General features: G+C 41.0%; 3 protein-coding genes across 7 annotated transcripts; 2 read left to right on the top strand and 1 right to left on the bottom strand.

The window, feature by feature from the left end:
• The first annotated feature begins 522 nt into the window (after positions 1–522).
• Positions 523–1,702, top strand: LOC144598451 (putative protein ARB2BP). Its single transcript, XM_078408593.1, has one exon. It carries the CDS (start codon positions 523–525, stop codon positions 1,543–1,545), a length of 1,023 nt encoding a protein of 340 aa, XP_078264719.1. The 3' UTR covers positions 1,546–1,702.
• Positions 1,703–12,218: 10,516 nt separating this feature from the next.
• On the bottom strand, positions 12,219–27,157 carry txnl4b (thioredoxin-like 4B). Of its 4 annotated transcripts, none has more exons than XM_078409513.1 (3): positions 26,838–27,157; positions 17,677–17,828; positions 12,219–15,425 (listed from the first exon to the last, which is right to left on the bottom strand). In XM_078409513.1, the coding sequence occupies exons 2-3, from the start codon at positions 17,796–17,798 to the stop codon at positions 15,260–15,262; spliced, it is 288 nt and encodes a 95-aa protein (XP_078265639.1). In that variant the 5' UTR covers positions 17,799–17,828; positions 26,838–27,157; the 3' UTR covers positions 12,219–15,259. The 4 variants fall into 4 exon arrangements, with proteins under 4 accessions (XP_078265639.1, XP_078265638.1, XP_078265637.1 ...); XM_078409512.1 differs by lacking the exon at positions 26,838–27,157 and adding an exon at positions 26,362–26,777; XM_078409511.1 differs by lacking the exon at positions 26,838–27,157 and adding an exon at positions 19,364–19,747.
• LOC144598924 (tRNA methyltransferase 10 homolog C-like) lies at positions 19,784–23,587 on the top strand. 2 transcript variants are annotated; one of them, XM_078409509.1, is made up of 2 exons: positions 19,784–20,118; positions 22,181–23,587. In XM_078409509.1, exon 2 carries the CDS (start codon positions 22,238–22,240, stop codon positions 23,489–23,491), a length of 1,254 nt encoding a protein of 417 aa, XP_078265635.1. In that variant the 5' UTR covers positions 19,784–20,118; positions 22,181–22,237; the 3' UTR covers positions 23,492–23,587. The 2 variants fall into 2 exon arrangements, with proteins under 2 accessions (XP_078265635.1, XP_078265636.1); XM_078409510.1 differs by lacking the exon at positions 19,784–20,118 and adding an exon at positions 20,429–20,573.
• Positions 27,158–27,590: the final 433 nt, after the last annotated feature.

Genomic DNA, 27,590 nt, shown 5'->3' with positions numbered 1-27,590 from the left:
CTTACCTGAACTGCTTCCAATGCAATAACATTCTTAAGTAAGGAGACCTTGCATATATTTGTGCGCATCTTTCCCAAAGTAATCCCATTAATCCAGCTCCCCAATGCTAAATATAACTCTGGACATTTATATTCAGTTCTTCCAGCATTACAATAATAACAATCTGTTATCGTTCTTAATTATTTGCATCTCTACATACTGTTCTTAGGAGAAACAGGCCCTCAAATCACGCTGTATTTTTAAAATCTATCTCCAGCGCCCACAATGCAATGCCTTAATTGCCGAATTATCTCTATTTCACCTGGCGATTGTTTAATCTAGATTACTTAATAATATGTTGTTTAAACAAATCATGTCCGTGCGAGTAAATAAAGGCACGAGTATGCAGAGGACTGGAAACAAAGCGTGAACGTTGAATGTAGGGTTGTATAGAAGAACGGGCCACTACAATTGACCATACTTGCATTACCTCTGATGACAGAGTCAGTACTGAATATTGGTGATCCGGTACTCTTTCCGAAAATGGAAGAACGAATGATTCTTAAACAGTTGGAAAGTACAAGCCGGCTGGAAGAATTCAAATACTTTTTCAATGAAAATGGACAATTGAGACACACCGAAACGAACCAACCATTTGTTTTCAAACAATACAACAATGCAATGAACTTGAACCACCAATGGTACACGGCCTTTGGAACGGTTTTGGCCGAGTACGTATACGAACTGCTGGAGAAAGAATGTCGACTTAAACGACTCTATATTCCAGTAAATGCCACAACGGGTGAACCTAGAAGTTTTTGTTTCGTGAGCGAGGGTGCGCTGGATAATCCTTCAAAGTTAATTGTTCTGCTGCAAGATCGCGGCGTTATGCGAGCGGGTGCATGGTCCCAACAATTAATTGTACATGACTGCCTGAACACGGGCACACAAATGCCCTTCATTAAGCAGGCGCTACGGGAGAAGTATGAAGTCATGGTATTAAATCCAAACGACAACTTTATGACAATTAAGACAAACGATTATATGGACCCGGAATGGGCTCAATACACCTTAAAAGTTGAAAAAACACTAGAAATACCAAAAAGAGGGCTTGAAAGTGTGGAACAGCATACGTTCTACGCTTGGGACCACTTTATATCCAAGTGTGCCCCTATGAGTGTGGCCTTCGTTGCCCACGGATATGGCGGCTTGGCAGTTGTTAATCTATTAACCGAACATACAGATGTAATGAGCAAAGTATATGCTGTAGCCTTCATTAATTCCAATCATGATGTAGATCATCAAAACGTAAACCTAACAGAGCGGAACTGGGTTGCAAAGAATTGTCGTAACTGGTTACTGAGCGCCAAGCCTTTGGACAAACCTGTGGCTTCCATGAAGATGGACTGTATACAAGTTTCCGCAGGCACCGAAAACCATGATTTAGCACCGGCATCTTGCTTTCACTCCATTTTCAAGTTTTTGAAGAAAGCGTCAAATGCACAGAGAACTAAACGATTAACTCGGTCGCCAATTATGACAAGAAGTTCAAGCAAGAAGAACTAAAAACAGCAACGGAATGGCGGCAGTATGAAGTAATTTAACAAACAACAACGTAAAATCAAAACCAAGGGTGCCACGCCTGAAATATCGACGACGTTCTCGCCACAGATACTATCCCATTTTTCCCCCCAGTTGCTGCTGTGAAGTTATTCATTGTGCTCCGCGATGATCACGCAACTGTCGCGAACGCTTGAACACAGTCTAAATACTTGTTAGGATTTCTAACTATTAGAATTTTACCTTGTAATGAATGGAAGGTAGAATCGTTTGGTTATTTAGGGAGATTTGTTGGCAATTTGTTGGTAGATTTGGTGATACCTGTGATCTATTAACCTTTATAAAATCATACATTTGGCTCCTGTGCCCAATTAAAGTAATGTTATTGCTAAGGTGGGTTGGGTCGTACTAAACACTACTTAATGGAAAAAATCTGTTTTTCTGGGGGCATATCTGCTATCTATCAATGTAAAGCTTCCCACGTATAATTTTCTGGTAATATTCTTCTGAGAAGGAGATTTTGCTGAGGAAACTGAAGAGATTTAATGTTTCTGAAAACTCCTTCCGTTCCCTTCAAATATCGATGGAAATGAATGGTGAAATGTGTCACATGCTTTCCTCACATTCAAATAGAAGCGCGTCAATGGAACAACTCGTAAACCCAAAGGAGCTATTGACATCCATTTTAAACGAATGTAATTAGCAAACCGTGTTTCAGTCTCTTTTCACATTTCAGATTGAAAAATTCGCACTTCGTTAGATCTCGAGTTTATCGCAAATTGTATGCAAGGAACCGGATAATTAACCCCATTCTTTTCAACTGTCTGTAACATTGACGTTTTCTCACTACTAATGACAAAACATACACCAGACTGGAACCGATACATTTTATCTTTGGCTTGTACTGATTTGGTTGATACCTGGCCAGTGTAGTGCCATACATGCATAAATGTAAAACTGAAGAAAATGTTTGTGTCATAGAGCTAATTTTTAAAAAAGTCATATCAGGAGGCCACTTAATTGTGGTTATCTGTGCTGCAATTAATTGTTTCACTTAGCTAAACTGTGGAAGATCAGGAAGCTAGAAACTTCACACAATATTCCATCTGAGACCTAACCAATGTTTTCTACAACTGAAACAATGCCCCTTTTCTTATTCTCAATGCCTTGGTCGATGAAAGCATGCATACCATCATCCTGCCTCCTACAACCAAGCCAATTTTGTATCCAATACCACCTGGATCAACCTCCTGCGTGAGATTTTGTCACTGGCCTTAGTCAAGTCCATGCAGATGATATCGACCATCCTGCCCTCATCAATCCTCTTGGCCACCTCTTCAAAAATCACAATTGAATTTGTGAGATATGATTTCTCATGTACATGGACTATCCTTAATCAATCTTTGGCTTTCTAAATGCAAATAAAATCTGTCCCTCACTATCTCTTCCAATACTGATGTGATTAGAAAGTTACTGGAAGCTCATCGTCCTGTAGTGTCCAGGCTTATCTTTGCTTCCCTTCTTAAATAAAGGCACAATGAGGTCCTCTGGTACCTCACCAGTGGCTAGCAAAGATATAATAATCTCTGCACCATTTCAGCAATTGCCTTCCTTTCACTTAACCGATAACATCCTAAGATAAACCTGGTCAGGCCCTGGAAAACTATCTGCCTCTAAGCATTTCAAGATCTGTTACACCTACCTCCTTTTGTAATGTTGATATGCTCCACAATATCATTCTCTCCTCCCCTGAGTTTACTAGCTTCCAAGTCCTTCTCCGTGGTAAATACAGATGTATTGATTTAAGATCTGTACCATATCCTATGGTTCCACATATAGATCATCACACTAATCTTCATGAGGGTCTTTTGCTTTAATTAGAACTCGTGCACAGCCAGAAGATTTACAGAAAATTAATTGAACTGTTATAATCTAATTTTCTTTTACAATTATTTTGTGCTCAATGTATGCCACTTATGAACAGAAACAACAAAATAATGTAAGTTCCTAGGCCTCTCGGTTCTTTGTCAATGGTGCATGCATTAAAACAAGAATGGGATATTAGCATCAGCTTTATTTCTTATTGAAAGGAGGTAAAATCAGGGGTTGATGGTATGGACTGTACAACTAATTAGCCAATTATTCGCAAAATGCTGGGGTAACTCAGCAAGTCAGGCAGCATCTCAGGAGAGAAGGAATGGGCGACGTTTCGGGTCGAGACCCTTCTTCAGTCTGAGCTACTCCTGCATTGCGTGCCTACCTTCGATTTTAACCAGCATCTGCAGTTTTTTTTCCTACAACTAATTAGCCAATTAGTTCTGACTGAAAATAGTGTATTTAAGTGGGTTTTGGCTGAAGCAAAAGAAAAACTGAATTTAATATTACAAAATAAGTTTTTAAAAAAACCATATATACTCTGGAACATTCCCTTCTGTGGCTCATACCAGTCATGATGAAGCACAAAACATTCCAGGCTTGTGTTGAACAGAAGGTAGTGAAATGATGTCACTGACCCCAACAGCCTCATGTGCACTGGTACCAATGGTTGGATTGAATTGAATACTTTATTGTCACATGTGGCAAGTCACAGTGAAATTCTTTGCTTACATACCAAGGTATGCAAATGGTCTCCCATAAAGGACGCTCAAAGTTACAAAGTACCCCCGTGCCATGTCCCCCTTTGTTCTCCCCGCTCCCCCACCTCACAACAGTCTTCCAGGCCGGGTCCCCATTGTTCTTCCCCCTCCCTCACAGCGGTCCCTCCACGCCAGGTCCCCATTATTCTTCTCCCCCCCCCCCCTCATAGCGGTCCCCCCACGTCAGGTCCCCCTTTGTTCCTTCCCCCGGCAGTAGCGTCCTCACTTCCCCATGTCTGTCTTTGTCCGTCGGTCAGCACCATCATTGACCATCACCGACCTTTCCATTATCGCCGCCGGGTCCTCTCTGGATGCCTCCGTGCGATGACCCAGGCCACAGCCACCGGCTCCGCATATGGAGGGGCCATTGGCCATGGGCTTTGTGACTCGCAAGGCTCCACCTCTGGCTCGCGAGGCTCCGACCCATGAGGCCCGGGCACCAACCCGCGAGGCTCTGGCCCACGAATCTCCGAACTGCGAGGCTCCACCTCCAACCCACAAGGCCTGGTCTCCGGGCCACGAGGCCTGGGCTCCAACCCGCAAGGTTCCGGCCTCGGCTTTTCAGCGGCATCTCCAAAAGGCATCTGCCGCCGCGGCACATCTGGAAGGCGTCTCAGTTATCGTCACGTATGACAGATTGACCTTCCTGAAAATGAACCCATGGAAAGCAATTCCCCCGGATGGAGTTCCTAGCTGTGTCCTTGCACCTGTGTGAACCAGCTACGAGTATTTGCAGACAACTTTAACCTCTCAAATCTGTGGTCTCCACCTGGTTTAAGAAAACCACTATCATCCAGGTGTCAAAGGAAAATAAAGTAGCATGCCGCATGACTACCATCCAATTCTCCAACACCCACCATTGTGAAGTGCTTTGAGAGGCTTGTCATAGAGCACAACAACTCCCAGACAGCCTAAGTTTACTTCAATTTGCCTACCACCGCAAGGTCCACATTTGATGTCACCTCCCAGGCTCTCAACTCAGCCCTGGAACATCTGGATAACAAGGACTCCATCAGATTCCTATTTATCGACTGCAGCGCTGCCTTCAACACCATAACTCCAATCACTCTTATCTTCCAACTTCTGAACCTAGGACTCAGCACCATCCTCTGCAACTGGATCCTTGACTTTCTGACCCAGAGACCACAATCAGGAAGGTTTGTGACACAACATTTTCCACGATAATTCTCAACACTCGTGTTTTGCAAGGTTGCTTCCTCATCGCATTACTGCACTCACAACTGTGTGGTCAAATTCTGGGGCCTGGGTAAAATGGAAAATTTGTCTAGTAACTGATCAATTGCGATCCAATTCAAAAACCACCACTGAATGATTAGAAAAAATATTCACGTGGATCAAAGTCACCATTATCTTGGATTAATTAATTAATTGTTAAATGCTGCTCCAAACTTTCAAAACAGAGCCATATATATTTATTACATTTATCTTGTAGGAGCCATTTACGCTTAAATTAGTTACTGTTCTTCCATTATGGTCATGTTTAATATTTCTTGTTTTTAGTTGTCTGTAATTTGGAAGGTAGGATTTGATACATAGAGGGGCGTGTCTACATCTGAGGAGGATAGCGTACCCACAGAGGTTGGTGGTCGGTTTAGTCTCAGAGGATGGCGAAAAAACAGTTTTTTACCACACGGTAACGACTGTGTTGTTTGAAGAGGAAGCAGTTGATAAGAATCATAAGCTATGAATTATTCTTTTAATTTATGCTACTTTAATAAAGACCAATTAATCAAGAAACAGCGTTTGGAAGATTAGTTTTTGTTACCTCAGAGTGCGGTGTGTGCATAAGCTATATCTCCACCAATTCCCCGAGCAGTAATGGCTATCGAAGTTGGATTTTGAGTTATAGAAACTGCCATTACATTTAAGTAAAAAACTGTTCTATGAGTGGATAAGTAAAATCCGATTCAACAGTGGAACTGAAGGAGAAGCTGAATCTCTGCCAGAGATTAGAGCTTAAATCCTGGAATAAAGAATCTGCCGGTCGCAGGTAAATTGACACGGTCTACACCTGGATCATTGGAAGATTGAAGACTTCATTGACCGGGTACCGTGAGTAGAATGACTGATTACTCGTATTTGTAGTAAGAAGTTCAAGTTTAAAAGCCTGTGGGAATATTCTGCAGAAGTACTGAAACAGTAAGAAGCTTGTTTATGCTCCTTGAAGATAAGCAACAGGCACTGACATTTTGACCTTGAAAATAATGATGTGAACTTCTACAAGATCAGGTGTACTCAGCTCTCGATTGTTTACCATAGATACTGACAAGAAGACGTTAAATTGACGTTAATGATGTGTTTTGAAGAAATACCCATTCTGTTTTGAATTCTTCTGGTGTTTATGGAACATAGCGATAAGCACCAATTCATCATGGATCTTTCAGCAAATAAGTATGAAGAAGAATCGAAGAAGAATGAAGGAAGGAGATGCAGAACCAGAATCAAGAAGATATGAGAAGAAAATCGTCAAAGGGAGAAGCAGCCTACCTGAAAGATGCCAGAAGAATAGAGACAAGTTGTGGAAGCAGGTCATCAAGTCAATTGAATACCAGAAGGAACTAATGAAATCAGATGAGAATGCGAGGAGAGTACAATTTAATCTGGATCAATTACTCGACGTTTGCCATGGGGTTGGAGAAAAACAACACTCAATACTGAGTTTACAACTACCAAAGGAGTAACATGAAAGGCACATTAAGTGGTTCGAAGAAAGGATGGAATTTTTCGATGGTTTCATGGAAGACGTGGGGAAGTGGGTGTCTGAAATCGTAGCCCGAACATTGCGCTCTGAAATGGGAGAAGCAATGCAACAAGGTGTTGAAGTGGGAGAAGAAATTACACCTCAGGATAGTGTCTCGAACGTTTCAACACGGAGATAAAGACATAAATCTGGTTCTGTAGTCAGTTCATCTACAAGGGTCTCTGCTCAAATGGAAGCCGAAGCTGAGATGGCTGCTCTCTCCCTAGAAGCTGCTGCCTTGGAGAAAAAATATGAGATTGAGGAATGAGAAGAACAGCTGAAGAGAGGCTGAGGAACAAAAGCAGTTGAGGAAGGAGAAGGAATGGTTGGAAATAGCCATGAAGCTGGCAGTTGTCGGCGCGAGGGACATACTGGAAGGCCAAAGATCAAAATGCAGCTCGAGAGTATCTCAGAAGAAGAGTTCCTTAGTCCAAGAAGGAGCTACTAAGCTGGAAACAGCAGCTGAAGTCAACCCACAGCCAGAGCCAGTCTGGTCTCGTGACGCAGAACTGGCACTGAGTAAGTGGATGGGCGACAAAGCAAGACCAAAGCAACCGGGTGCTAGACCAAAGCAAACAACTTTTGGGCTGTCTGTTGAGACTCGTAATAAGCCAGCGACCCAGCACCTTTTTCCAATGGCCTGTTCATCATTCATCTGTGCCCAGCCATAGATCTCAAAATGAATTCTATGAATTGGTGAAGAATCAAACAAGAATCAGCGAGCACCTAGCTCAACAAAATCTCTCTTCCACCTTACCCCCAATGGAAATTCCTAAGTATGACAGTGATCCTTTGCAATATGAAACTTTCATTATAGCGTTTGAAGGAGTGGAAATGAAAACTACTAGTGACAGAGATCGCTTACGATTTCCAAAGCATTACACAAGCGGATATTCAAAGCAGCTTGTTAAAAGTTGTCGACATTTGCCTGTGGTTGAGGGCGATCGAACGGCAAGAGAGTTGCTTAAAGAGCATTTTGGTAACAAAATTGCTAATGCATACATGAAGAACGCCTTAGCTTGGTCAGTTATCAAGGCAGAAGATGTGAAGGCGTTGCACGAGCTTGTGATATTTCTTAGGGGTTGTTATAACTCGATGAGAAATATCAATCATATGGAAGAAATGAATGTCGTTAGTAATATGAGGGCTATCATTCTGAAACTGCCCTATTGGCTTAGAGAAAAGTGGAAAGATGAAGCAGGTCTGATACAGGAGGTTGACGATAGAGAGGCCATGTTTCCTGACCTGGTGAATTTCATGGAAAGGGAAGTACGGTTAATGTCAAATCTACGCCATGGCAATATTCAAGATCCTAAACCAGTAACTGTCAAAGGTTCTACTTTTACAAAAGCAAAGGGAAGATCAGAACCTAAGGAGAGCAGTTTTGCTGACGCAGTAATACCCATAAAACCAAAAGGCGGAGTGAAAAGAGATGCATCTACCATTAGGCCACAAGAGTTTTGTTGGTCATGGAACGAAGTTGGTCACACCATAAGGTGGTGTTAGAAATTCAAGAAGGAATATAAAGAAAAGAGGGACTTCTTAAATGAGAAGGAAATCTGTTATGGATGTTTACAGAAAGGACATGGTTAAAGACTGCAGGAGTCGGATAGCTTGTAATATGTGCAAACAAGATCATCCTGAATTACTGGACAGAAGAATATGGACAGGAAGCCGGAGCAAATAGAACAAAAGGAAAAGCCAGCTACAAGTGATGTTGTTACCTCACCTCAGATAAATGCGCATTTTGTGGCTGGGGTAGAAACCTGTATTTTCTCCATCTTACCAGTACAAGTAAGGACCAGCAAGGGGAATACAGTGTTGCAAACATACACATTTTTGGATCATGGAAGTTCGGCTACCTTTTGCACAGAAAGCTTGATGAGAAGGCTGGATATCACAGGAGAAAAGATTAAGCTTCTCCTGAATACCATGAATGATGAGAAATGCTACAATAGTCATCATATCACAAGTATGGAAATATCTAGTCTGGAGGAAGACAATTTTATACAAATATCTGATGTGTTTACACATGAGACTATGCCCGTTTCTCATCCAAATATACCTAAGCAAGATGACTTGAAACAATGGCCTTACTTGAAGGATGTCAAGATACCTAAAATAAATTCTGGTATCGACCTACTTATCGGAACGAATGCTTTGAAGGCATTCGAACCTAAAGAGTTTGTCAGCAGTCAAGGGGATGGACCATTTGCTATGAGGACCCTTCTCGGATGGTTTATCTATGGGTCCTTGAGAAGGAACAACAAAAGCAGGAAAAGGAATAACTACCCTGCTGCTGCTGTCAATCAAATATCTACTGTAAATCTAGAGGAATTGTTGATTAAACAATACAATCACAACTTCAATGAAAGAACAGGCAAGGAATCAGAAGTGTCCAGAGAAGAGGTAATGTTTGAGTATTATGAATCACTCAGTAAAAATGATAGAAAGACACTATTGTCTAGACTTATCTTTCAAACAAGAAAATGTTAGTCTGCCGAATAACCGTTGCATTGCAGAACAACGCATTCAGAATCTAAAACGCAAGTTTGGCAAGAATACGAAATTTCATGATGAATAGACATCTTTCCTCACAGAGATGATTGATAATGGTTATGCTGAAGGTACCAGGTGAATCGAAGTGATGGAGAACTTTGGTACATTCCTCATCACGGGGTGTATCACTCAAAGAAAGGAACTTTAAGAGTGGTCTTCGACTGTGCTGTGGTTTTCAAGGGTAAATCACTTAACTGTCAACTGCTGCAGGGTCCAGACCTAACAAACTCACTCATCGGAGTTCTCATCAGATTTAAACAAGAGCCGATGCCTTTGATGGCGGATATCAAGGCAATGTTTCATCAGGTCAAGGTATCGGAGAAGCATGTCGACTATCTGCGATTTCTGTGGTGGCTAAATGATGATGCACAACAAGATCTCGTTGAATATCGGATGAAGATACATCTCTTTGGTGCAGCGTCATCACCGAGTTGTGCAAACTTTGTAGGTAGACACAAAATGCTGGAGTAACTCAGCGGGTCAGGCAGCATTCTCAGGAGAGAAGGAATGGGTGTCTTTTCGGGTCGAGACTCTTCTTCAGACTGATGTCAGGGAAGGGGACGGGACAAAGATGGGATGTAGTCAGAGATAGGAAGACTAGTAGGAGAACTGGGAAGGGGGAGGGGATAGAGAGGGGAAGCAGGGACTACCTGAAGTGGGAGAAGTCAATGTTCAAACCGCTGGGGTGTAAACTGCCCAAGCGAAATATGAGGTGCTGTTCCTCCAATTTGCGCTGGGCCTCACTCTGACAATGGAGGAGGCCCAGGACAGAAAGGTCAGATTGGGAATGGGAGGGGGAGTTGAAGTGCTGAGCCATGGGGAGATCAGTGTGCAAACTTTGCATTGAGGAAAACAGCCGAGGACAATAAAGCTCACTTTCCAGAAGAAGTGACAAACACGGTCTATGTGGACGATTGTTTAAAATCCATGTCTACGGAACAGGAAGCAATCAAAATGATAAAACATCTGACTTCCCTCTGCAACAAGGGAGGATTCATGCTATCGAAATGGATCAGCAATAGCGATGCTGTATTGGAAACCATTCCACTAGATAACAGAGCCAAGGAGACCCTGGAGTTGGATTTGGACAAAGACAATCTGCCTGTGCAGAGAGCACTGGGATTGCACTGGTGCGTTGAAACAGATGTGTTCAAGTTCAGAATCTCGATTTAGAAGCGACCATATACAAGACGGGGCATCCTGTCCGTGATTGGTTCTGTTTACGACCCTTTGGGATTTCTTGCACCATTTACACCACCAGCCAAGTTAATTTTGCAGGATCTCTGTAAGAAGAAACTTGAATGGGATGAGAGTATAACGCAAATCTTCTCTCAGCGATGGACAGAGTGGTTAGCAGATCTCGACAAGATCTCGGAGTTAAGAGTGGACCGTTGTATGAAGCCTACAAACTTTGGTCAAATCAAATACGCACAGCTGCATCACTTTTCTGATGCAAGTGAAAGTGGTTACGGTACTGTTTCATATCTAAGACTGGAAAATGATAACAATGAAGTACATGTTGCATTCTTAATAGAAAGGCCAGAACGGCACCATTGAGGCAAATGACGATTCCCAGAATGGAGCTTACAGCCGCAGTCTTAGCTGTCAGAACTGACATATTGCTGCTAAAAGAACTGCAGCTTCAGCTAGAGGAATCCACCTTCTGGGCTGATAGCATGACAGTGCTTAAGTACATCAACAATGAAAACAAATGCTTTCAAACATCTATAGCTAACAGGATCTCTTTTGTAAGGGATGCTACTAATGTACCACAGTGGAAATATGTTAATACCAAGGAAAATCCTGCAGGTGAAGCATCAAGCGGACTGACAGTAAACCGCTTCTTAAGCTGGAAGAGAAGACTGAAGAAGATTCTGTCTAATGGGCAGAATACTGGAGATCATGCCAGATGTTAAAAGGTTTTGTGCGTACTGTACGACTTCAGATTAAGAACAACATCTTGGTAAGACCGATAATCAAGATATGTCTGCTTCTAGAACGTGAAGATGATTGAAGAATTGATGATTAAAGAAGTCTGAATGTTAACATATAATGCATATTACTTTTGTTTTTGTTATATGTTAAGCTTTTATAGGTCCTTTTAATATCTATTGGTAATTGCTTCGTTATCTACGTAGAACAATTAGGGGCGGGTGTGTAGGAGCCATTTATGCTTAAATTAGTTACTGTTATTCTATTATGGCCATGTTTAATATTTCTAGCTTCTATTTGTCTGTACTTTGGAAGGTGGGATTTGATACGTAGAGGGGCGTGTCTACATCTGAGAAGGGTAGCTTAGTCACAGAGATTGGTGATCAGTTTAGTCTCGGAGGATGGAGAGAAAACAGTTTTTTACCACACGGTAACGACTGTGTTGTCTGAAGAGGAAGCAGTTGATTAGAACGATAAGCTATTAATTATTCTTTTGATTTGTGCTACTTTAATAAAAGACCAATTAATCAAGAAACAGCGTTTGGAAGATTTGTTTTTGTTACCTCAGAGTGCAGTGTGTGCATAAGCTATATCTCCACCACGTACATCCCCGAGCAGTAATGGCCAGCAAAGTTAGACTTTGAGAAGGTATAGAAACTGCCATTACATATCTCATGAATGAATAATTAGTGCATCATTTTGATTTGCAGCACCCAATGTTTTTCTTTATACAAACTTCTAGACACCCATACCAATATGAATAATTTGGCATGCAGTTTACTTGGGCACAGTCTTTATTAATTCATCTTTTACACTGAAAATTCCAGATTAGAGGTCTGTCAACATAAATACATTGATCATATACAGAATATAAATGTTGAATCTGTTATTAATTATAACCCTGAGTGCCACTAACAGGTCATTTTGGTTCTCTATATTTCACTTTAACCACCAGTGTTGTTCCATGAATCTCATGCAACCTTGAACAGCACTTCCTATTGAAGCTCTCGCCTGAATTGAGTGTTTATAATGACAGATTCCATGGCAATGCTGGATGGTTACACTGGTAGTTGGGGAGTAACAAGTCCGCTACTATTTGATCAGGTAGTCTGCACTAATGATGTTAGAATCACGGACTAGCAGATTTTGGCCCTCCAGCACCATACTGACTGTTAAGCATTCATTTAGTCATATTTTATTCTCACATTTCCAGCAATTCCCTTAAAGTCTACCACTTGCATACAGACCAAGGGTAATTACAGTGGCTATTAATATACCAACCAGCAGGTCTTTGGGATGTTTGAAAACTAGAGAACCTGTGGAAACCATGTAGTGACAGGGAGAGCATGCAAACTCCACACAGGCAAAATCAAGATTGAATGTGTTTAGCTGAAACTGAGGCAGCAGCTGTGTTTGCTGCACCACTGTTTTATTTTCTAATTTTCTTTCTTCTCAGATTCCTAGTGCACACTTAATTTGAGAATTAATCTTCCCTACTCACATGCTTATCCTTTTAAGCTCTTCACAATCTGGTGACAGTAAGTTTTTTAATTATTTCTCTCATTATGCCAGTTGTTTATTTCAGTTCTACACTGTACTAACTCCTGATCAACACCACAGCACTTCTTTGCTTGGGGTGCGATTGGGAGGAATGTCTTCTTCATTCTCAATTCCCTCACTTCTGTCACTCCTTAAACTATTTATTTGCAATAGCTCAGCACATGGAATGGCTTGTTTCCTCAAATGCCAAATGTTTTGCCTTGCCTGATGCTACTTGGCCCACTCAGTATATCTTCACATTTTCTGCTGTTGTTTAATTTCTCGTAACTTCAGAATTTATTTTTCCTTCACTGCAATATACCCAGAGGGACACAATAATTGTAATGAATAACAGTTTTCTTTTTCAAATGCAAAGCTAAAAGGAGCAGTGCTTGCTATCGGGTGAACATTAAGTCACATGTTGACAGACTGGTTTTACTTGGGGATCCAGCATGAAAAAAAGCACTGACTTTTTGTTTGCAGACAGAGAAAGTAATGGCTCTTTGTGATTAAATATCTCTGAACCAGGAGATTCACACTTGAAGAATAACCATGTTCCCAACGTGTCACAATTATACTGCCATCACATGAGCAGTACATCACAGTTCGAGCCACCTTTTACAGAATATTGGGCCAAAGGACAAAATGTGGATTCAGCAAAGGCACATGATGACACAATGCATCCTTATATTTGATCTATATTTCAACTGGGAGGAGATTCCTATGCAAGAAAGTGATGTTTCCAACTCAAAGGAGAACATTTAGGGTTTTTTTAAAGATCATTTGCCTGCCAGCTTAAAATAGCGGGGACCAGAGTGTTAAATTAGCTGCTTAACTGCAAAATTAGGAAATTTTACATGTATAGAAAAGTATTTGTTTCTCTTTCTCATATCATTTTTAAGCACAATGTTTGGTTTAGATTGTAGGAGTAATGTAAAAATAGGGATAGGGAACCAGTACAAACTAAGTGTAGGAATGCTGGAATTACTTAAAGGTCAAGCTGCAGCTGGATAGAGAAAATTTCTAGGTCAATCACTACTTGTTGGAACTGGGAAAAGTTAGAAATCAGTATTTTGTCAGCTACAGAGGAGGATGGTGTAGAGAACAAAGGGAATGTCTATAATAGTGTAGGAACCAAGAGATTGAATGACAAAAGATATGATGCTGCTGGTTGAGAGGGTGGTGAAGCCATGTTAATTGCTGTTGATCAGTCTGCAGGTGATATAAATATAAAGAGATGAATTCAAACAGAGGAGGTGGAAGTTCATTTTCCAAATGTGCTTGTTTCATTTCATTCGCTTTTGCTCTAACTACCTTTCAACCCACCTGGAACAAGGGTTGCTTTCCTTATCCTCTCTTTCCACCCTGTCAGCCTCCACATTTAACAGATAATCCTCCATAATTTCCATCACCTTGAATATGATGCTGTTACTGCATTGATCTTCCTCTCTTCGCACTTTCAATCTCCTAAAGGGACAGTTCCCCATTTGTGCTTTCCTGGTTCATTCTTCCACTCCCAACTCCCCCTTCTCATAGCAACTGCAGGGATGTAGTACCAGCTTGTTTATCTCTTCTCATCTTCCCCAACTAAAGGACCCAAATGCTCCTTCAAAGAGTAGCAGTGATTCTTTACCACTTTTTCCAGTTTGCATTTAGTGGTCAAAATGTGGTCCTCTCTAAACTCCAATCTCAGTCTTTGGCTTTTAAGCTATTTCAATGAAACACAAAAAACAAAATCCTATCCTCGGCCTGGCACATTATCATTTTGGGACTTAACGTTAATTGAAAAATTCTAGTAATCCAGCCTTCCCAGCTTGCAACAGATTTATCCAATTCTGATGAACAGTCAGTCATCCACCTCAAACATTGTTTTTCTTTTTCCACAAATGCTGTCTGACATACTATTTTCAGTTTCAGATTCTCAGCATCCACAGTCTTTTTGCTTTTTGAGAATAAGGAATGTTGCTGATCAGAAAATTCTCATCAAATTCAAAATAGCAGGAGTACACAAATCATTTCTCCAAAGGTCTTCTTTGAATCAAGCCGCTTTAATAATGAGCTGAAATTTGAAGTTCCAGGATTGTGACATTCTAACAACGGTGGATCAGGAGTTCTACAAAATAGTTCCTGCAAATCTCTTCAAAGAAATTTTGTGTTAATTGTATGAACTAGAGAAGTACTTAACCAAATTTTCATAGTTCCTCAATGTCTGGGGAACATTTGATTCAAAACGACGAGAAATTGAAAGTTTTTGCTGCGATACAACTGTAAAGCCAACAGCCAGCCGATGCATTCAGATGCCATGATAAAGGAGGTCATACTTTGGGATGTTCCTCGGATCAATAGGGCTGTGTACTATTAGTTTTCCTCGCATCGCTCCACGGAATATTACTTCAATTAAATCTATGAAGTCTTGCTTTGTTTTGAAACACCCAACAAACTTTGTATGGTCTGGAGACCTAAAAAAAAGTAAATACTTGATTTTGCTATTGCATTCACAATTTCTTCTAAGAAGTCCAATAGAATTCGAGAATTTGCATTTATTATTATAAATTTAATCGGAAAGAAAGATCCAAAGCACTTCAGTGATGCATAAGCAGACAGTGAAGGAGCTAAATGAGAGAATGATTAGGCTGAACGCATTAAAGAGTCAGTAAATGTGGGATTTATATATAAAATGTTGGGGATATGGTGGTTGTTCGTGGTCCAATTGGGAATTTTTGGATGAAAAGTTGAAAAAGGCAAGGGATAGAGGAATGAAATACAAGGAACTGCAAATGCTATAATCGTGAGGAAAACACAAAGTACCGGAGGAACTGAGTGGGTCAAGCAGCATTGTGGATGGAATGAACAAATTATGTTTCGGGTTGAGACCCATCTTCAGATAGTAATAGGGAAGCAAAAACTGGAAAAGAGGTGGGTGCAGGATGTAGCCTGGTAGGTAAGAGGTATGGGGGTTTGGTTTCTCCCATTTTCCCCTCTCCTGTCACCTATATCCGTCCCTCTGACTTTACATTTTATTCCTCCCCTTCTTTCCTTATCTGACATCCTTTTATCACCTTTTCACTTCCAGGCTTAGTCACCTACTAACACATCTGCCAATCATCTAGGCCAGCGTTCTCCAAACTATGGCCCGCGGGTCACATCTGGCCCACCACAAGATTTGATCCGGCCCGCAGCAAGCTCTTAGACAGCGGGGACTGGAGGCAGAAGCTGCCGCCAAAGATTCACTGGAGAGTGGATCGCCACCGACCCAGAGCTGGGACAATGCGAGAGATTGCAGCGCCCCCTCGAAACTTGCCTCCTCGCCGCCACTCAGCCTGGGGAGAGAGAGAGGGGGAGGAGAGAGAGAGAGGGGGGGGGGGGGGGGGAGAGAGAGTCGGGGTAGAGGGCGCAGCAGGTGAGAGCGGGAGCACGGGGAGGTGGAGGGGGAGGGTGTCAGTGGGTGCTGCTCCCTTCCTCTCTCCCTCTCTATCTCCCAGAACCAGTGAGATCTGCGCTGCTCCTCCACTCCCTTCCCCGGCCCCGTCTCCCTCTAACATAATGAAATACGAACAAACACAAGTGAAACTTCCCTCCTCGCCGCCGCTCACCTCGGGGATGCGGGGTTTCTGAACAACAACTACACTTGTGTTTGTTCTTATTTTGCTGCGTTAGAGGGAGACGGGCCGGGGAAGAGAATGGAGCAGCGGCGCAGATCTCGCTGGCTCTGGGAGAGGGGAGAGAGAGGGAGAGAGAGAAGGAGGGAGCAACCCCCGCAAGTGGCGGCGCTCCTTCACCGGACCCTCTGACACCCTCCCCCTCCCCGCGCTCCCGCTCTCACCCGCTGCTCCCTCTACCCCGACTATCTTCCCCCACCCCCTCTATACCTCTCTCTCTCTCTCTCTCTCTCTCTCTCTCTCTCTCCCTCTCCCCTCTCTCTCCCCCAGAGGTGGTCACTGTATTTTTTCTGGTTTATAAATAATTGTATACCTACGGTATTCCAATATTTCAAGCTTTAAAAAAAAATGGAATATTATTTATTTGTTGCCATATAAACCTAATGTAAACTAACCTAATCTAACCTAACCCGGTTTAACCTTTCCTAATCTAATCAAACGTAACCTAGTCTATATTTTTTTGAGTTAATTAAATTTATAAAACTCACCTCTTTATTTTTTCCTACGGCCCGCAAAAGTGTGCCAAATATGTAATATGGCCCTCATGCTGAAAAGTTTGGAGGCCCCTGATCTAGGTGGATACCCTGAACAGGTAAGAGGGGTTAGCTTGGCAGATGGGTAGAGCAAGTGACAAAGGCTAGTGATAGAAGGGGATACACTGGTGTCAGATAAGGAGAGAAAAGTGAAATGTAAAGCCAGAATGAGGGATGTAGGTGGAAGGGGATGAGGTGGAGGGGATATGACAGTGGGAGAAATGAATGAGCAGTGGGGGGGAATATTTGTGGGCTGATTTACGACATAATTGAATGGCAAAATGTGAGCTTCATTACAATCAGGGATTTTGGAATAGCTAGATATTGAAAAGTAGAGATTTTAAGCAACTGCTTTCAGTTACAAAAATGTTGCTGCAGTTAACGAGATTGTTATTCTAAACAAAGTAGGAATATCTAAAAAAATCTATTTCTCCCATTCAATATTATAACTTGGTATGCTAAAATCTTACTTATTGTTCCAACACTCGCACTTTTTAATTGTATCAAAAATATCTTACCCATAATCCACTTTCATATGCTGGCCATTGAAGAAGAACACTGTAGAAGGAATGTAACTGATGTCAAAGTAGCAAGTATATATAGGTACACTGTCAACATCCACCAGGTAAATGGCTGCCATTTTACTCAGATCGTGAGCAGTCTTTGAAAGCTGGTGAAACAATGCGAAAATAAATTTGATATTATGAATTCATAAGAAATAATATATTCACCACAGAAGGGTAAACCTAGCATGATCTATTAGAAAAATATTGGTATCTTGTAAAAATGGACAATCATTTTGGTAGAATGGTCTGAAAAATAAAACAAATGCAGGTTGATATCCTAATTACAGACAACTTTTACAATTTATCCATTCCAATTTAGATTTAATAAACCCCACCAAGCTGCTTGCTCCAATGAGCTAAGGCCTTCTGACTTTTTAAAAGAGTGCAAAAAAGTTGATAAATCTTGAGTTGTACTTAAATAATACATTGGAAGAAAGTATTCAGAGTTGGGGATGTCAAGCATTGCAAAAAGTGCATGTTAAGCATAAAGTTGTTTCAGACATTGCAAAAACCTTTATCACTTCACAGAACATGAAAGAGAACTGGCCTAAGAATAGAAAATGCATTTCAAAAACATCTTCTCTCACCCTGAAGGAGTAAGGAATTTGTTAATGTATGAAAGGTATTGTGGGTAACAATGATACAAACTAATGTTTTAAAAGTATGTTTTTAACCACTAATTTTCTTCCACCCAGAAAAGTAGTGACTGTTTGCTAAAGTAAAGCTCCATCAACACCCTTGCCCGAAGCAGCATTCATTTGCATGTTTTTAGGCAACCCTAAACACACAAGAGTAAATTCAAATAATGGCAGTTTATTTGGTAAATTATACCCCTGTATTTGTATTAATATTAACATCATAATGTTACTATATTGTTAACAAAGTAAAATATTCCAGCGTTTTACCAAGATTGATACTAAACAAAAAATTATCAAATAATTGAAATCTGGATATGGACTGGAGAATTACAAGATCCCAGAGGTAGTGGTGGAGCAAAAACCTATCTCTTGCCAGTTTTTGCCCCACTCCAAACTCTCTTTATCAGTTTTCCTCTCTCTACTCCATCAGTCTTAAGTCATGTCTCAACCCGAAATGTTTGTCCATTTCCTTCCAAAGATGGTGCTTGGGCTGATGGGTTCCTCCAGCATCTTGTTTTGTTTTCCCCCCTCATGATTCCAGCATCTATACTCTTTTACATCTCCAGTATCAGAGAGGGCTGTACACTGAGAAAGATGATAGAAATAGTGAAGGGTAACACGGCCAAGGAGTTTGAAAACAACGACTATAAGTTTAATACTTACGCGTTGCCATTTTCAGGAACCAATGTAGATTGATAAACTGGCCTAATTGCATGAAAGTTGGCAAGGGATGAACGTGCTACATTATACCAATAACCCTCAAATATTCACACACAACAAATCATTTTTGAAATTTATTGACTGTTATAAACAAACATCTGCACACAGCAGGACACGACACTAAAAGGCCGGATAATTATTTTCCGGTGGTCTGGCATTTTGAGTAAGAGTACCCTTTTCTTTGAAAGACCGTACATCCAATACTTTCACTTGTACTATTATTAAAGTGGTAATTTAAAACATTTATTTTTATTTTTTAATGCTTTTCTTAATTTACTAACAATTTCATCGAGCTGCAGGCAGACCGGGTCCTGATCGCGGCCAAATCGCAGCACCAGCACCCTCTCCGCCACAGTCTTTATAATGTGATCAATATCTTTCTTAGTTTGTAACTTTGGCAGGAAGAAGCTCATCGTCTCAGTTTTAAGAGAAAAAAACGCTCAGTAAAACGAGGAGTTAAAATAAAGTCCTTCCAATAAATTGGGCGGAGCAAACGCAAGGCCGAACCGGATGGATGCAGATCTTCCGCTCGCGTGACAGCTGGAAAATAATTCCCCAGAAACACATTGCAAAGGCAACTCGGACAAAATAAAATGTTTCACTCAAATGATTCCATAAAATCTACCCAGTTAGCACACATACTGTCAATTAACATAAATGTCAGAAAAATATGCAGCATGCACATAAAAACACTCACGGATTTACACTGAAATAATGACAACGAATTGGGAATCTTTTAGTTGAAAAAACCCCAATCCGGCACGCGGAGTGCAAGTTTATCAGAACTAGGTAACTGGTTATTTTTAGGAAATTGTGCTTGGATTTTTAAAAAAAAGATGCAAGATAATATGCGTTAGGTGCTAATTTTGATTGTGGAGAGGACGTGCGGAAAGAAGGGAAGATGAAGCGGACGGACAGTCTGCTCTCAGCTCCACGTGAGGACGGCTGGAGTTGATGGAATGAGACCTGGGAGAGGATCCGGGTTCCACATTGCAAAGGTCGCATCTCAGCGGGGCTTCATTTATTCTTCTAACAGGTTCGGATTATTTTGTCTTTGTAAATACAGTCTCCATCTGTTCTTGTATTTATGTAATTAAAATGCATATAATAATATAACCAGGCAAACCAATTTACAGAAATGTTCATTTGGTGAGTCTACACTGTCTTCTGTGATTTTCTTTTTGACGTGACATCACCTTTTGTAGTCCACTCCCTACTGAATCCATTTAGATTCAGCTGGATAGGTTGGTCTGTCTGAACAGCAGCTGAGTGCTGCAGTTGCATTCGGTGTTTTACGCGGGAAAGGAGGGGGGGGAGGGGAAATAAATTAGTTTTCTTGAAGCTGACATCAATACAGTGACTTCCAATACTTGCATTTGCCGTCATTGAGTACATTCAAAGCTGAAAGCGTTAGATTTTGTGGAACCAAAAGACACTGAAGGCCAAGGAAAGAAGGCAAGGGCAAGCCGTCGGCCATTACTGAACATCCAAGTATGTGAATGCTGAAATCTTGCGCAGAACAGTGTGTTGGAGTAATTCGTAGAAACAAGCAACTGCAGATGCTCGTTTACAAAAAAAAATACGAACTGTTGGAGTAACACACAGTCCAGGATGGATCAGAGACGCCCCTGATCCATTGAGTTGCTCCAGCACCTTATGTTTTATCCGAGCGTGTGATGTTGGCGGAGTAGAATCAGAGGCGGAGAAATAATGCCCTGCCAACATTTGCTACCTGATATGTGCATTAGACCAAAATTAACTCCGCACTATTTGGTCTCCCATTGGAAGGGAGTAAGAAGTGTATTTGGTAGAAATTATTCTTTGATTATAAGTTGTCACTAAATTATTTGGTGTGTTGTTTAATACGAAATACGGTGAGATTTCTGTAAAATTCCGTTCAGATTTATTGTGCATTCCAAATTTGAGGATTATTTTTAATGGTTCAGTCCGTTTAGCCTGAGCTGTGGAAACATATAGATGAAAGAACAATCTATGTTGTCTGAAAAATAGAGAAAGGAAAATAAGCAACATTTAATACTCTTGATCATTAATGACTTCTGTATGTGACTGGATGGTTAAAGCCTAGGTCTTCAATTAATAATGTTCATAACTTGTAAGTAATAAAAGATGTCAAAGAACACTAGGACCATATGAAACCAAACTTCAGTAATAAATTAACAGTTTCAGAACAGAAGGAATGAGAAGCAAAATTAGCAAGAAATAATGATTGATGTTATTTTTAAAAACAAAAAGCATGAATGCTGGAATAATAGTACATTGGATATTAGAAATAGGAAAGGAAACAGGAAATAGAATGGGAATAGATCAAACCACAGCTTGGAAAGAGAAAAAGAAATAATATTTCAGGTCAATGTCCTAACATTTCAGGAATAATTAGAAGTTGGCCCGCTGCGGACCTTTTACCGTCCGGCGCGGCCTGGAACGTGGCAACTTCAACAGCCTGACCGCGGGAGAAGACGGCAGGGAAGAGAAAAGACATTCTGGCCTTCCATCACAGTGGGGAGGTGACTGGAGGAGACTCACTGTGATGGATGTTTCTTTTTGTTTGGTGTTGGTTTATGATTGTGTGCGTTATTACTTATTTTTATTGCTCTTATTGTTGGACTGTGGGTAATCTTTCATTTCACTGCACTGTGTATGTGACAAATAAACTTGACTATTGACTATTGAAGCAAAGATAGACACAAAATGCTGGAGTAACTCCACGGGACAGGCAGCATCTCTGGAGAGAAGGAATGGATGATGTTTCGGGTCAAGACCCTTCCTACACATAGTTGGAAGCAAACAAGTTTTGGGAGGCGAAAGAAGTGGGGGGAAACTCCACTATTTTCTGAACAATAAGTCTGAAGAACCTGAAATATCACCCTCAACCTGAAATATCACCTATTCCTTTTCTCCAGAGATACTGCCTGACTCGCTGAGTTACCAGCATTTTGTGTCTATCCACTATTTTATGAATCTATGATTTAAGGAAATGGAGAAGCACTGTGGTTTGGGATGAAACAGATTTAGCAAGAGGTTGTTAATGATTTAATTTTGAAACATCTTTAGTAATTCTCAATTTTATCTCATTACAGGATTAAATATTATCTTTTGATTTCTTTGAACAATCTGCTATTGCAGTAAACAGTAATATGTGGCTGCATGTTACCCGTCTTTTCCAAAACATTGGTAGGCATTGCACTCTACAAATAAATAATTGGGTGAAAACTAAAATGGGTTTTGCCAGGTACCATTTTATGTTCCACAGCAGAAGCCTGGTTCTGACACCGTGTCCAAGGATTGAAGAAAAAAATGTTAGCCCTGATAAAATAGATTTAGATATTTGGAAGACGGTCATGAAAGAAAATGCAACTGAAGCTCCTAATCCACTCTCCTCTGAAGACTCTGGAGACTCATTCCTTGCTGCCACAAGAGAGCTAGTTCAAATGTGGCAACTAGCTGGAAAGACAGTACCAGAGAATATAACTGACGAACAGCTAAAAACTGTTCAAGAACTAGCTACTAAATCTGCAAAGAAAAAGTTTCTTAAGTACTTGGCAATCAAAGAGGGGAAAAAGAAAGCCAAAAAAGAAAAACAAAAATTAAAGCAAGAAACAGCAAATCTTTTGCAGAAAGAAGTTAAAAATGAGGAAAGAGTTGAGTTAAAGAACACTTTTCTTTTACAAATCTGGCAAAGAACTTTTGATCTAATGTACGGTTGGCGGACAGCCCAGTCGATGATGTTTGGCCAGCCACTGGTATTTGATATGAGTTATGAAAACTACATGAACCGTCGAGAAATGGACAATACTGTGTCACAATTATTGGAGAGTGAAGGGTGCAACAGGAGATCCTTGGACCCATTTCACTTGCATTTCTGTAACCTTGGCTTAGATGGAGGCTATTATAAGGAGCTTTTGAAACGTTATGGAGATGCTTGGGGTAACCTCTTAATAACAGCAACGGATAAGTCGTATATTGACATTTTTCCCAAAGGCAAGCTTGTGTATTTAACTGCAGATTCACCTTTTGTATTGAACACATTTCAGCATGATAAAGTCTACATCATTGGATCCCTCGTTGATAAGTCTCTTCAGACAGGACTGTCTCATGCAAATGCAAAGCGTTTGAAGTTGGCAACTGCACGCCTTCCTTTGGATGAGTATTTGAAGTGGAACTGTGGTGCAAAAAATCTTACATTGAACCAAATGATCAACATTTTGTTGACTGTGAAAGAAACGGGGAACTGGCAAGAGGCCCTCAAATATGTTCCAACAAGGAAACATGACGGATTATTATCTGTTCCATTAGAACAGAGATACTGGAGCAGAATGAGAAAACCAAGGAATAACTTTGAAGCAGAAAAGAGAGCCAGGTGGCAAAAATCCACTTCAAATACAAATTAAAGTGCAGAAATTGTTTCAGGGAATCACAAAAGAAAACAATGGTGGATAGATGCAGATTAAAGATTCTGAAAATATTACTTTGATTTTCACATTGAATTGCCATCATGAATGATTAAAAAAAATATAACAATTAGCACATTGTGTTAATCAGTGTTCTGATTATAAATCTTAATTGTAATGGAAAACAAAACAATGCATATTACACATCCCTCTTCTTGGTGGATCAATGAGTTATTTAGTAAATAATTGAAAATTTCAGTTTTATCTTTTGATTGATGAGCATTAACTGACTTCAATAAGTATCATTTTTTTGCAAGAAATGCGACCTTGCAACTCTTAGACAATAGGTGCAGGATTAGGCCATTCGGCCCTTTGAGCCAGCACCGCCATTCACCGTGATCATGGCTGATCATCCACAATCAGTACCCCGTTCCTGCCTTCTCCCCATATCCTTTGACTCCGCTATCATTAAGAGCTCTATCTAACTCCCTCTTGAAAGCATCCAGGGAATTGGCCTCCACTGCCTTCTGAGGCAGAGAGATCCACAGCTTCACAACTCTTTGAGTGAAAACGTTTTTCCTCATCTTCGTTCTAAATGGGCTACCCCTTATTCTTAAACTGTGGCCCCTGGTTGGGGACTCCCCCAACATTGGGAACATGTTTCCTGTCTCTAGCGTGTCCAATCCCTTAATAATCTTATATGCTTCAATAAGATCCCCTCTCATCCTTCTAAATTCCAGAGTATACAAGCCCAGTCGTTCCAGTCTTTCAATATACGACAGTCCCACCATTCCGGGAATTAACCTACACTGCACTCCCTCAATAATAAGAATGTCCTTCCTCAAATTTGGAGACCAAAACTGCAAACAATACTCCAGGTGTGGTCTCACTAGGGCCCTGTACAACTGCAGAAGGACCTCTTTGCTCCTATACTCAACTCTTGTTATGAAGGCCAACATTCCATTAGCTTTCTTCACTGCATGCTTACTTTCAGTGACTGATGAACTAGGACACCCAGATCTTGTTGTACTTCCCCTTTTCCTAACTTGACACCATTCAGATAATAATCTGCATTTCTGTTCTTACCACCAAACTGGATAACCTCACATTTATCCACATTAAACTGTATCTGCCATGCATCTGCCCAATCACACAACCTGTCCATGTCACCCTGCATCCTCATAGCATCCTCACACTGCCACCCAGCATTCTGTCATCTGCAAATTTGCTAATGTTACTTTTAATCCTTTCATCCAAGTCATTAATGTATATTGTAAATAGCTACGGTCCCAGCACCGAGCCTTGCGGACCCCACTAGTCACTACCTGCCATTCTGAAAGGGACCCATTTATCCCTACTCTTTGTTTCCAGTCTGCCAACCAATTTTCTATCCATGTCAGTACCCTACCCCCCAATACCATGTGCTCTAATTTTGCTCACTAATCTCCTATGTGGGACCTTATCGAATGCTTTCTGAAAGTCCAGGTACACTACATCCATTGGCTCTCCCTTGTCCATTTTCCTAGTTACATCCTCAAAAAATTCCAGAAGATTAGTCAAGTATGATTTCCCCTTCGTAAATCCATGCTGACTCAGATCGATCCTGTTACTGCTATCCAAATGTTCCACAATTTCTTCTTTTATATAATTGACTCCAGCATCTTCCCCACCACTGATGTCAGGCTAGAAACATAGAAAATAGGTGCAGGAGGAGGCCATTCGGCCCTTTGAGCCAGCACCGCAAAGGCTAACTGGTCTATAATTTCCTTTCTCCCTCCTTTCTTAAAATGTGGGATAACATTAGCTACCCTCCAATCTACAGGAATTGATCTGAATCTATAGAACATTGGAAAATGATCACCAATGCATCCACGATTTCTAGAGCCACTTCCTTTTGCTGTTAATGAAGATAGGATCAGGCTAGCTACAATTGCCCATTATTCCAGTTGGCACCCCAGTAAGGGTAGTACTTGAATATTTGTTTGGTGTGGGAATAATTAGAAAAGTGACCATAGTGTCAAATGTTTCAGAGGAGTAAAAACTATTCCAGAAAAATAACATGGTTTTTAAAAATTACAGTTAGTAAATAATCTTCAAAATAGTTAAGGAGCAGGGAACACTATTTGTCCTTAATCCCCTTCTAAATGAAGGACACCAACATAAGGCTTTTCACTGTTGGTTGCTGCCAATGATCATTATTAAAATTGCTTCTGTGTGATCATCAGACAATGGTGTGATTTGGTTTTTACATAATGGTAAGTACAATTGCTGATATTCACTAAATATCTCAGAAGAATGAATACATTCAAATGAGCTAGAGGACCGTTGGAATCTGTGTACAATGTTATAATAGTCCAAGATGCATTGTTTAGAAAATGAATGTAAAAAAACTGAAGATAAACAAAAAATAAATAAAAGGGACACACTAACATATTGTAGTCAGACTCAAGTGTCTCGCTCATGAGGTTCAAGCTTATAGTCACTGAATATGCAATCATCTAGCCTAATGTGTTATTTTCAAAGGAGATTTTGCTAGTGAATAAGAGTTGAAAGCATAAATAAAGAGCACAACATATGTCCATTCAAACAAAAAAATATCCAATTTGTGCAATGTTTTGCAATATCGGCTTTAAAAAAGTTGTAAAACATTGGACAACACACAAAAAAAAGAAAGTTCTAGAATAACTCATCGGATCAGGCACCATCTCAAGAGAATGGATTGGTGATGTTTCGAGTTGGGACCCTTCTTCAGAGTGATAGTAGGAGGGGAAGAAACCTGGAGGAGCAGGACAAAGCATAGCAGGAAAAATCTGTCAAACGGTATGTGGCAGGCAGTGAGTAATCCAACATGATAAATGCCCTGTACTCACCAATCTATCACTGAGCACTGACGCTCGGTCCACCTAGGCCTATGGGATCTTCTAGTTCCCAACCATTTCAAATCCCCTTCCCATACTGACCTTTCTGTCCTGGGCCTCCTCCATTGCCAGAGTGAAGCCACGTGCAAATCAGAGGAATAGCACCTCATATTTCGCTTGGTTAGCATACAACCCAGCAGTATGAGCATTGAATTCTCTCACTTAAAATAGCTTCTACTTATACTCCCCCCTCCCCTAGTCATTTTATTCGTTCCACAGTTCTTCACATTGTTTCCCTCTTGAGATCACACTTTCCCATGTTGACTGCACAATTTATTTAAGTGCCTTCCCATAATGTCCTTTATTGTAGATTCCAGCAATTTCCAACCACTGAAATCAGGCTAATAGTTTGGAAGTTCTTTGTTTCCTCTCTCCCTGCCGGCGACTGGACTCTCCCATGAAAATGTCTACGACAAGCTATCACCTACCTACCACCTAGTCGACGTCAAGCTACGGCAAGCCACCGGCGACCCAATCGTCGTGAGTAGGACGTCCACCTACGACGGCATCTATGACAATCTACGATCACACAGGCGATAACCTACGACAACCGAAGTCAACCCAAGCTATGACCCTGTAGTCGACAACTGAAGACAATTCATGTCATTTTTGCCTCCGATTTTGACCTGTCGCCGGTTGACATAGGTAGCTGCCAATGGAAGTCACCGAAGTCAGCACCAGCGACAACTTACGTCATCTAGCGACAACCTATGATAACACCTATGTCAGGAGACGTCTTGCTAAGCTCATTGACGTCAAACCCACTGTTGCCGAAAATTTTTCAACATTCTGAAAATCCAGCGGCGACCAGAAAGACACTACGACTCTTTGGAGACTACTCACGACCATACAGGCAACACCCCTGCGACCATATGGCGACAGCCTAGTCGCCTAATAAATCGCCTAAGTGGGACAGACGTTTTACTCTAGCACTTTATTATCTTATTTTGTAAACCAGCATCTTCAGATGCCTTGGGTTTCCATTCTAAATGGCTTCCGGTTCCCTGCAAAGTACCCCCTCAACCTCCAGCGTTCCAAAGAAAACCATCCAAGTCTGTCCATCCTCGCCCTGTAGCCGTTGTGTGCCCAAACTGGGTTTAAACCGTAGACACAAAAAGCTGGAGTAACTCAGCGGAAAAAAAAGTCTAAAGAAGAGTCTCGACCCGAAACGTCACCTATTC

The sequence above is a fragment of the Rhinoraja longicauda genome, chromosome 12 (assembly GCF_053455715.1).
Source record: "Rhinoraja longicauda isolate Sanriku21f chromosome 12, sRhiLon1.1, whole genome shotgun sequence".
NCBI classification, from domain to species: Eukaryota; Metazoa; Chordata; class Chondrichthyes; order Rajiformes; family Arhynchobatidae; genus Rhinoraja; species Rhinoraja longicauda.
The sequence above is the reverse complement of the archived record's forward strand: the minus strand, read 5'-3'. Positions and strand labels throughout refer to the sequence as shown.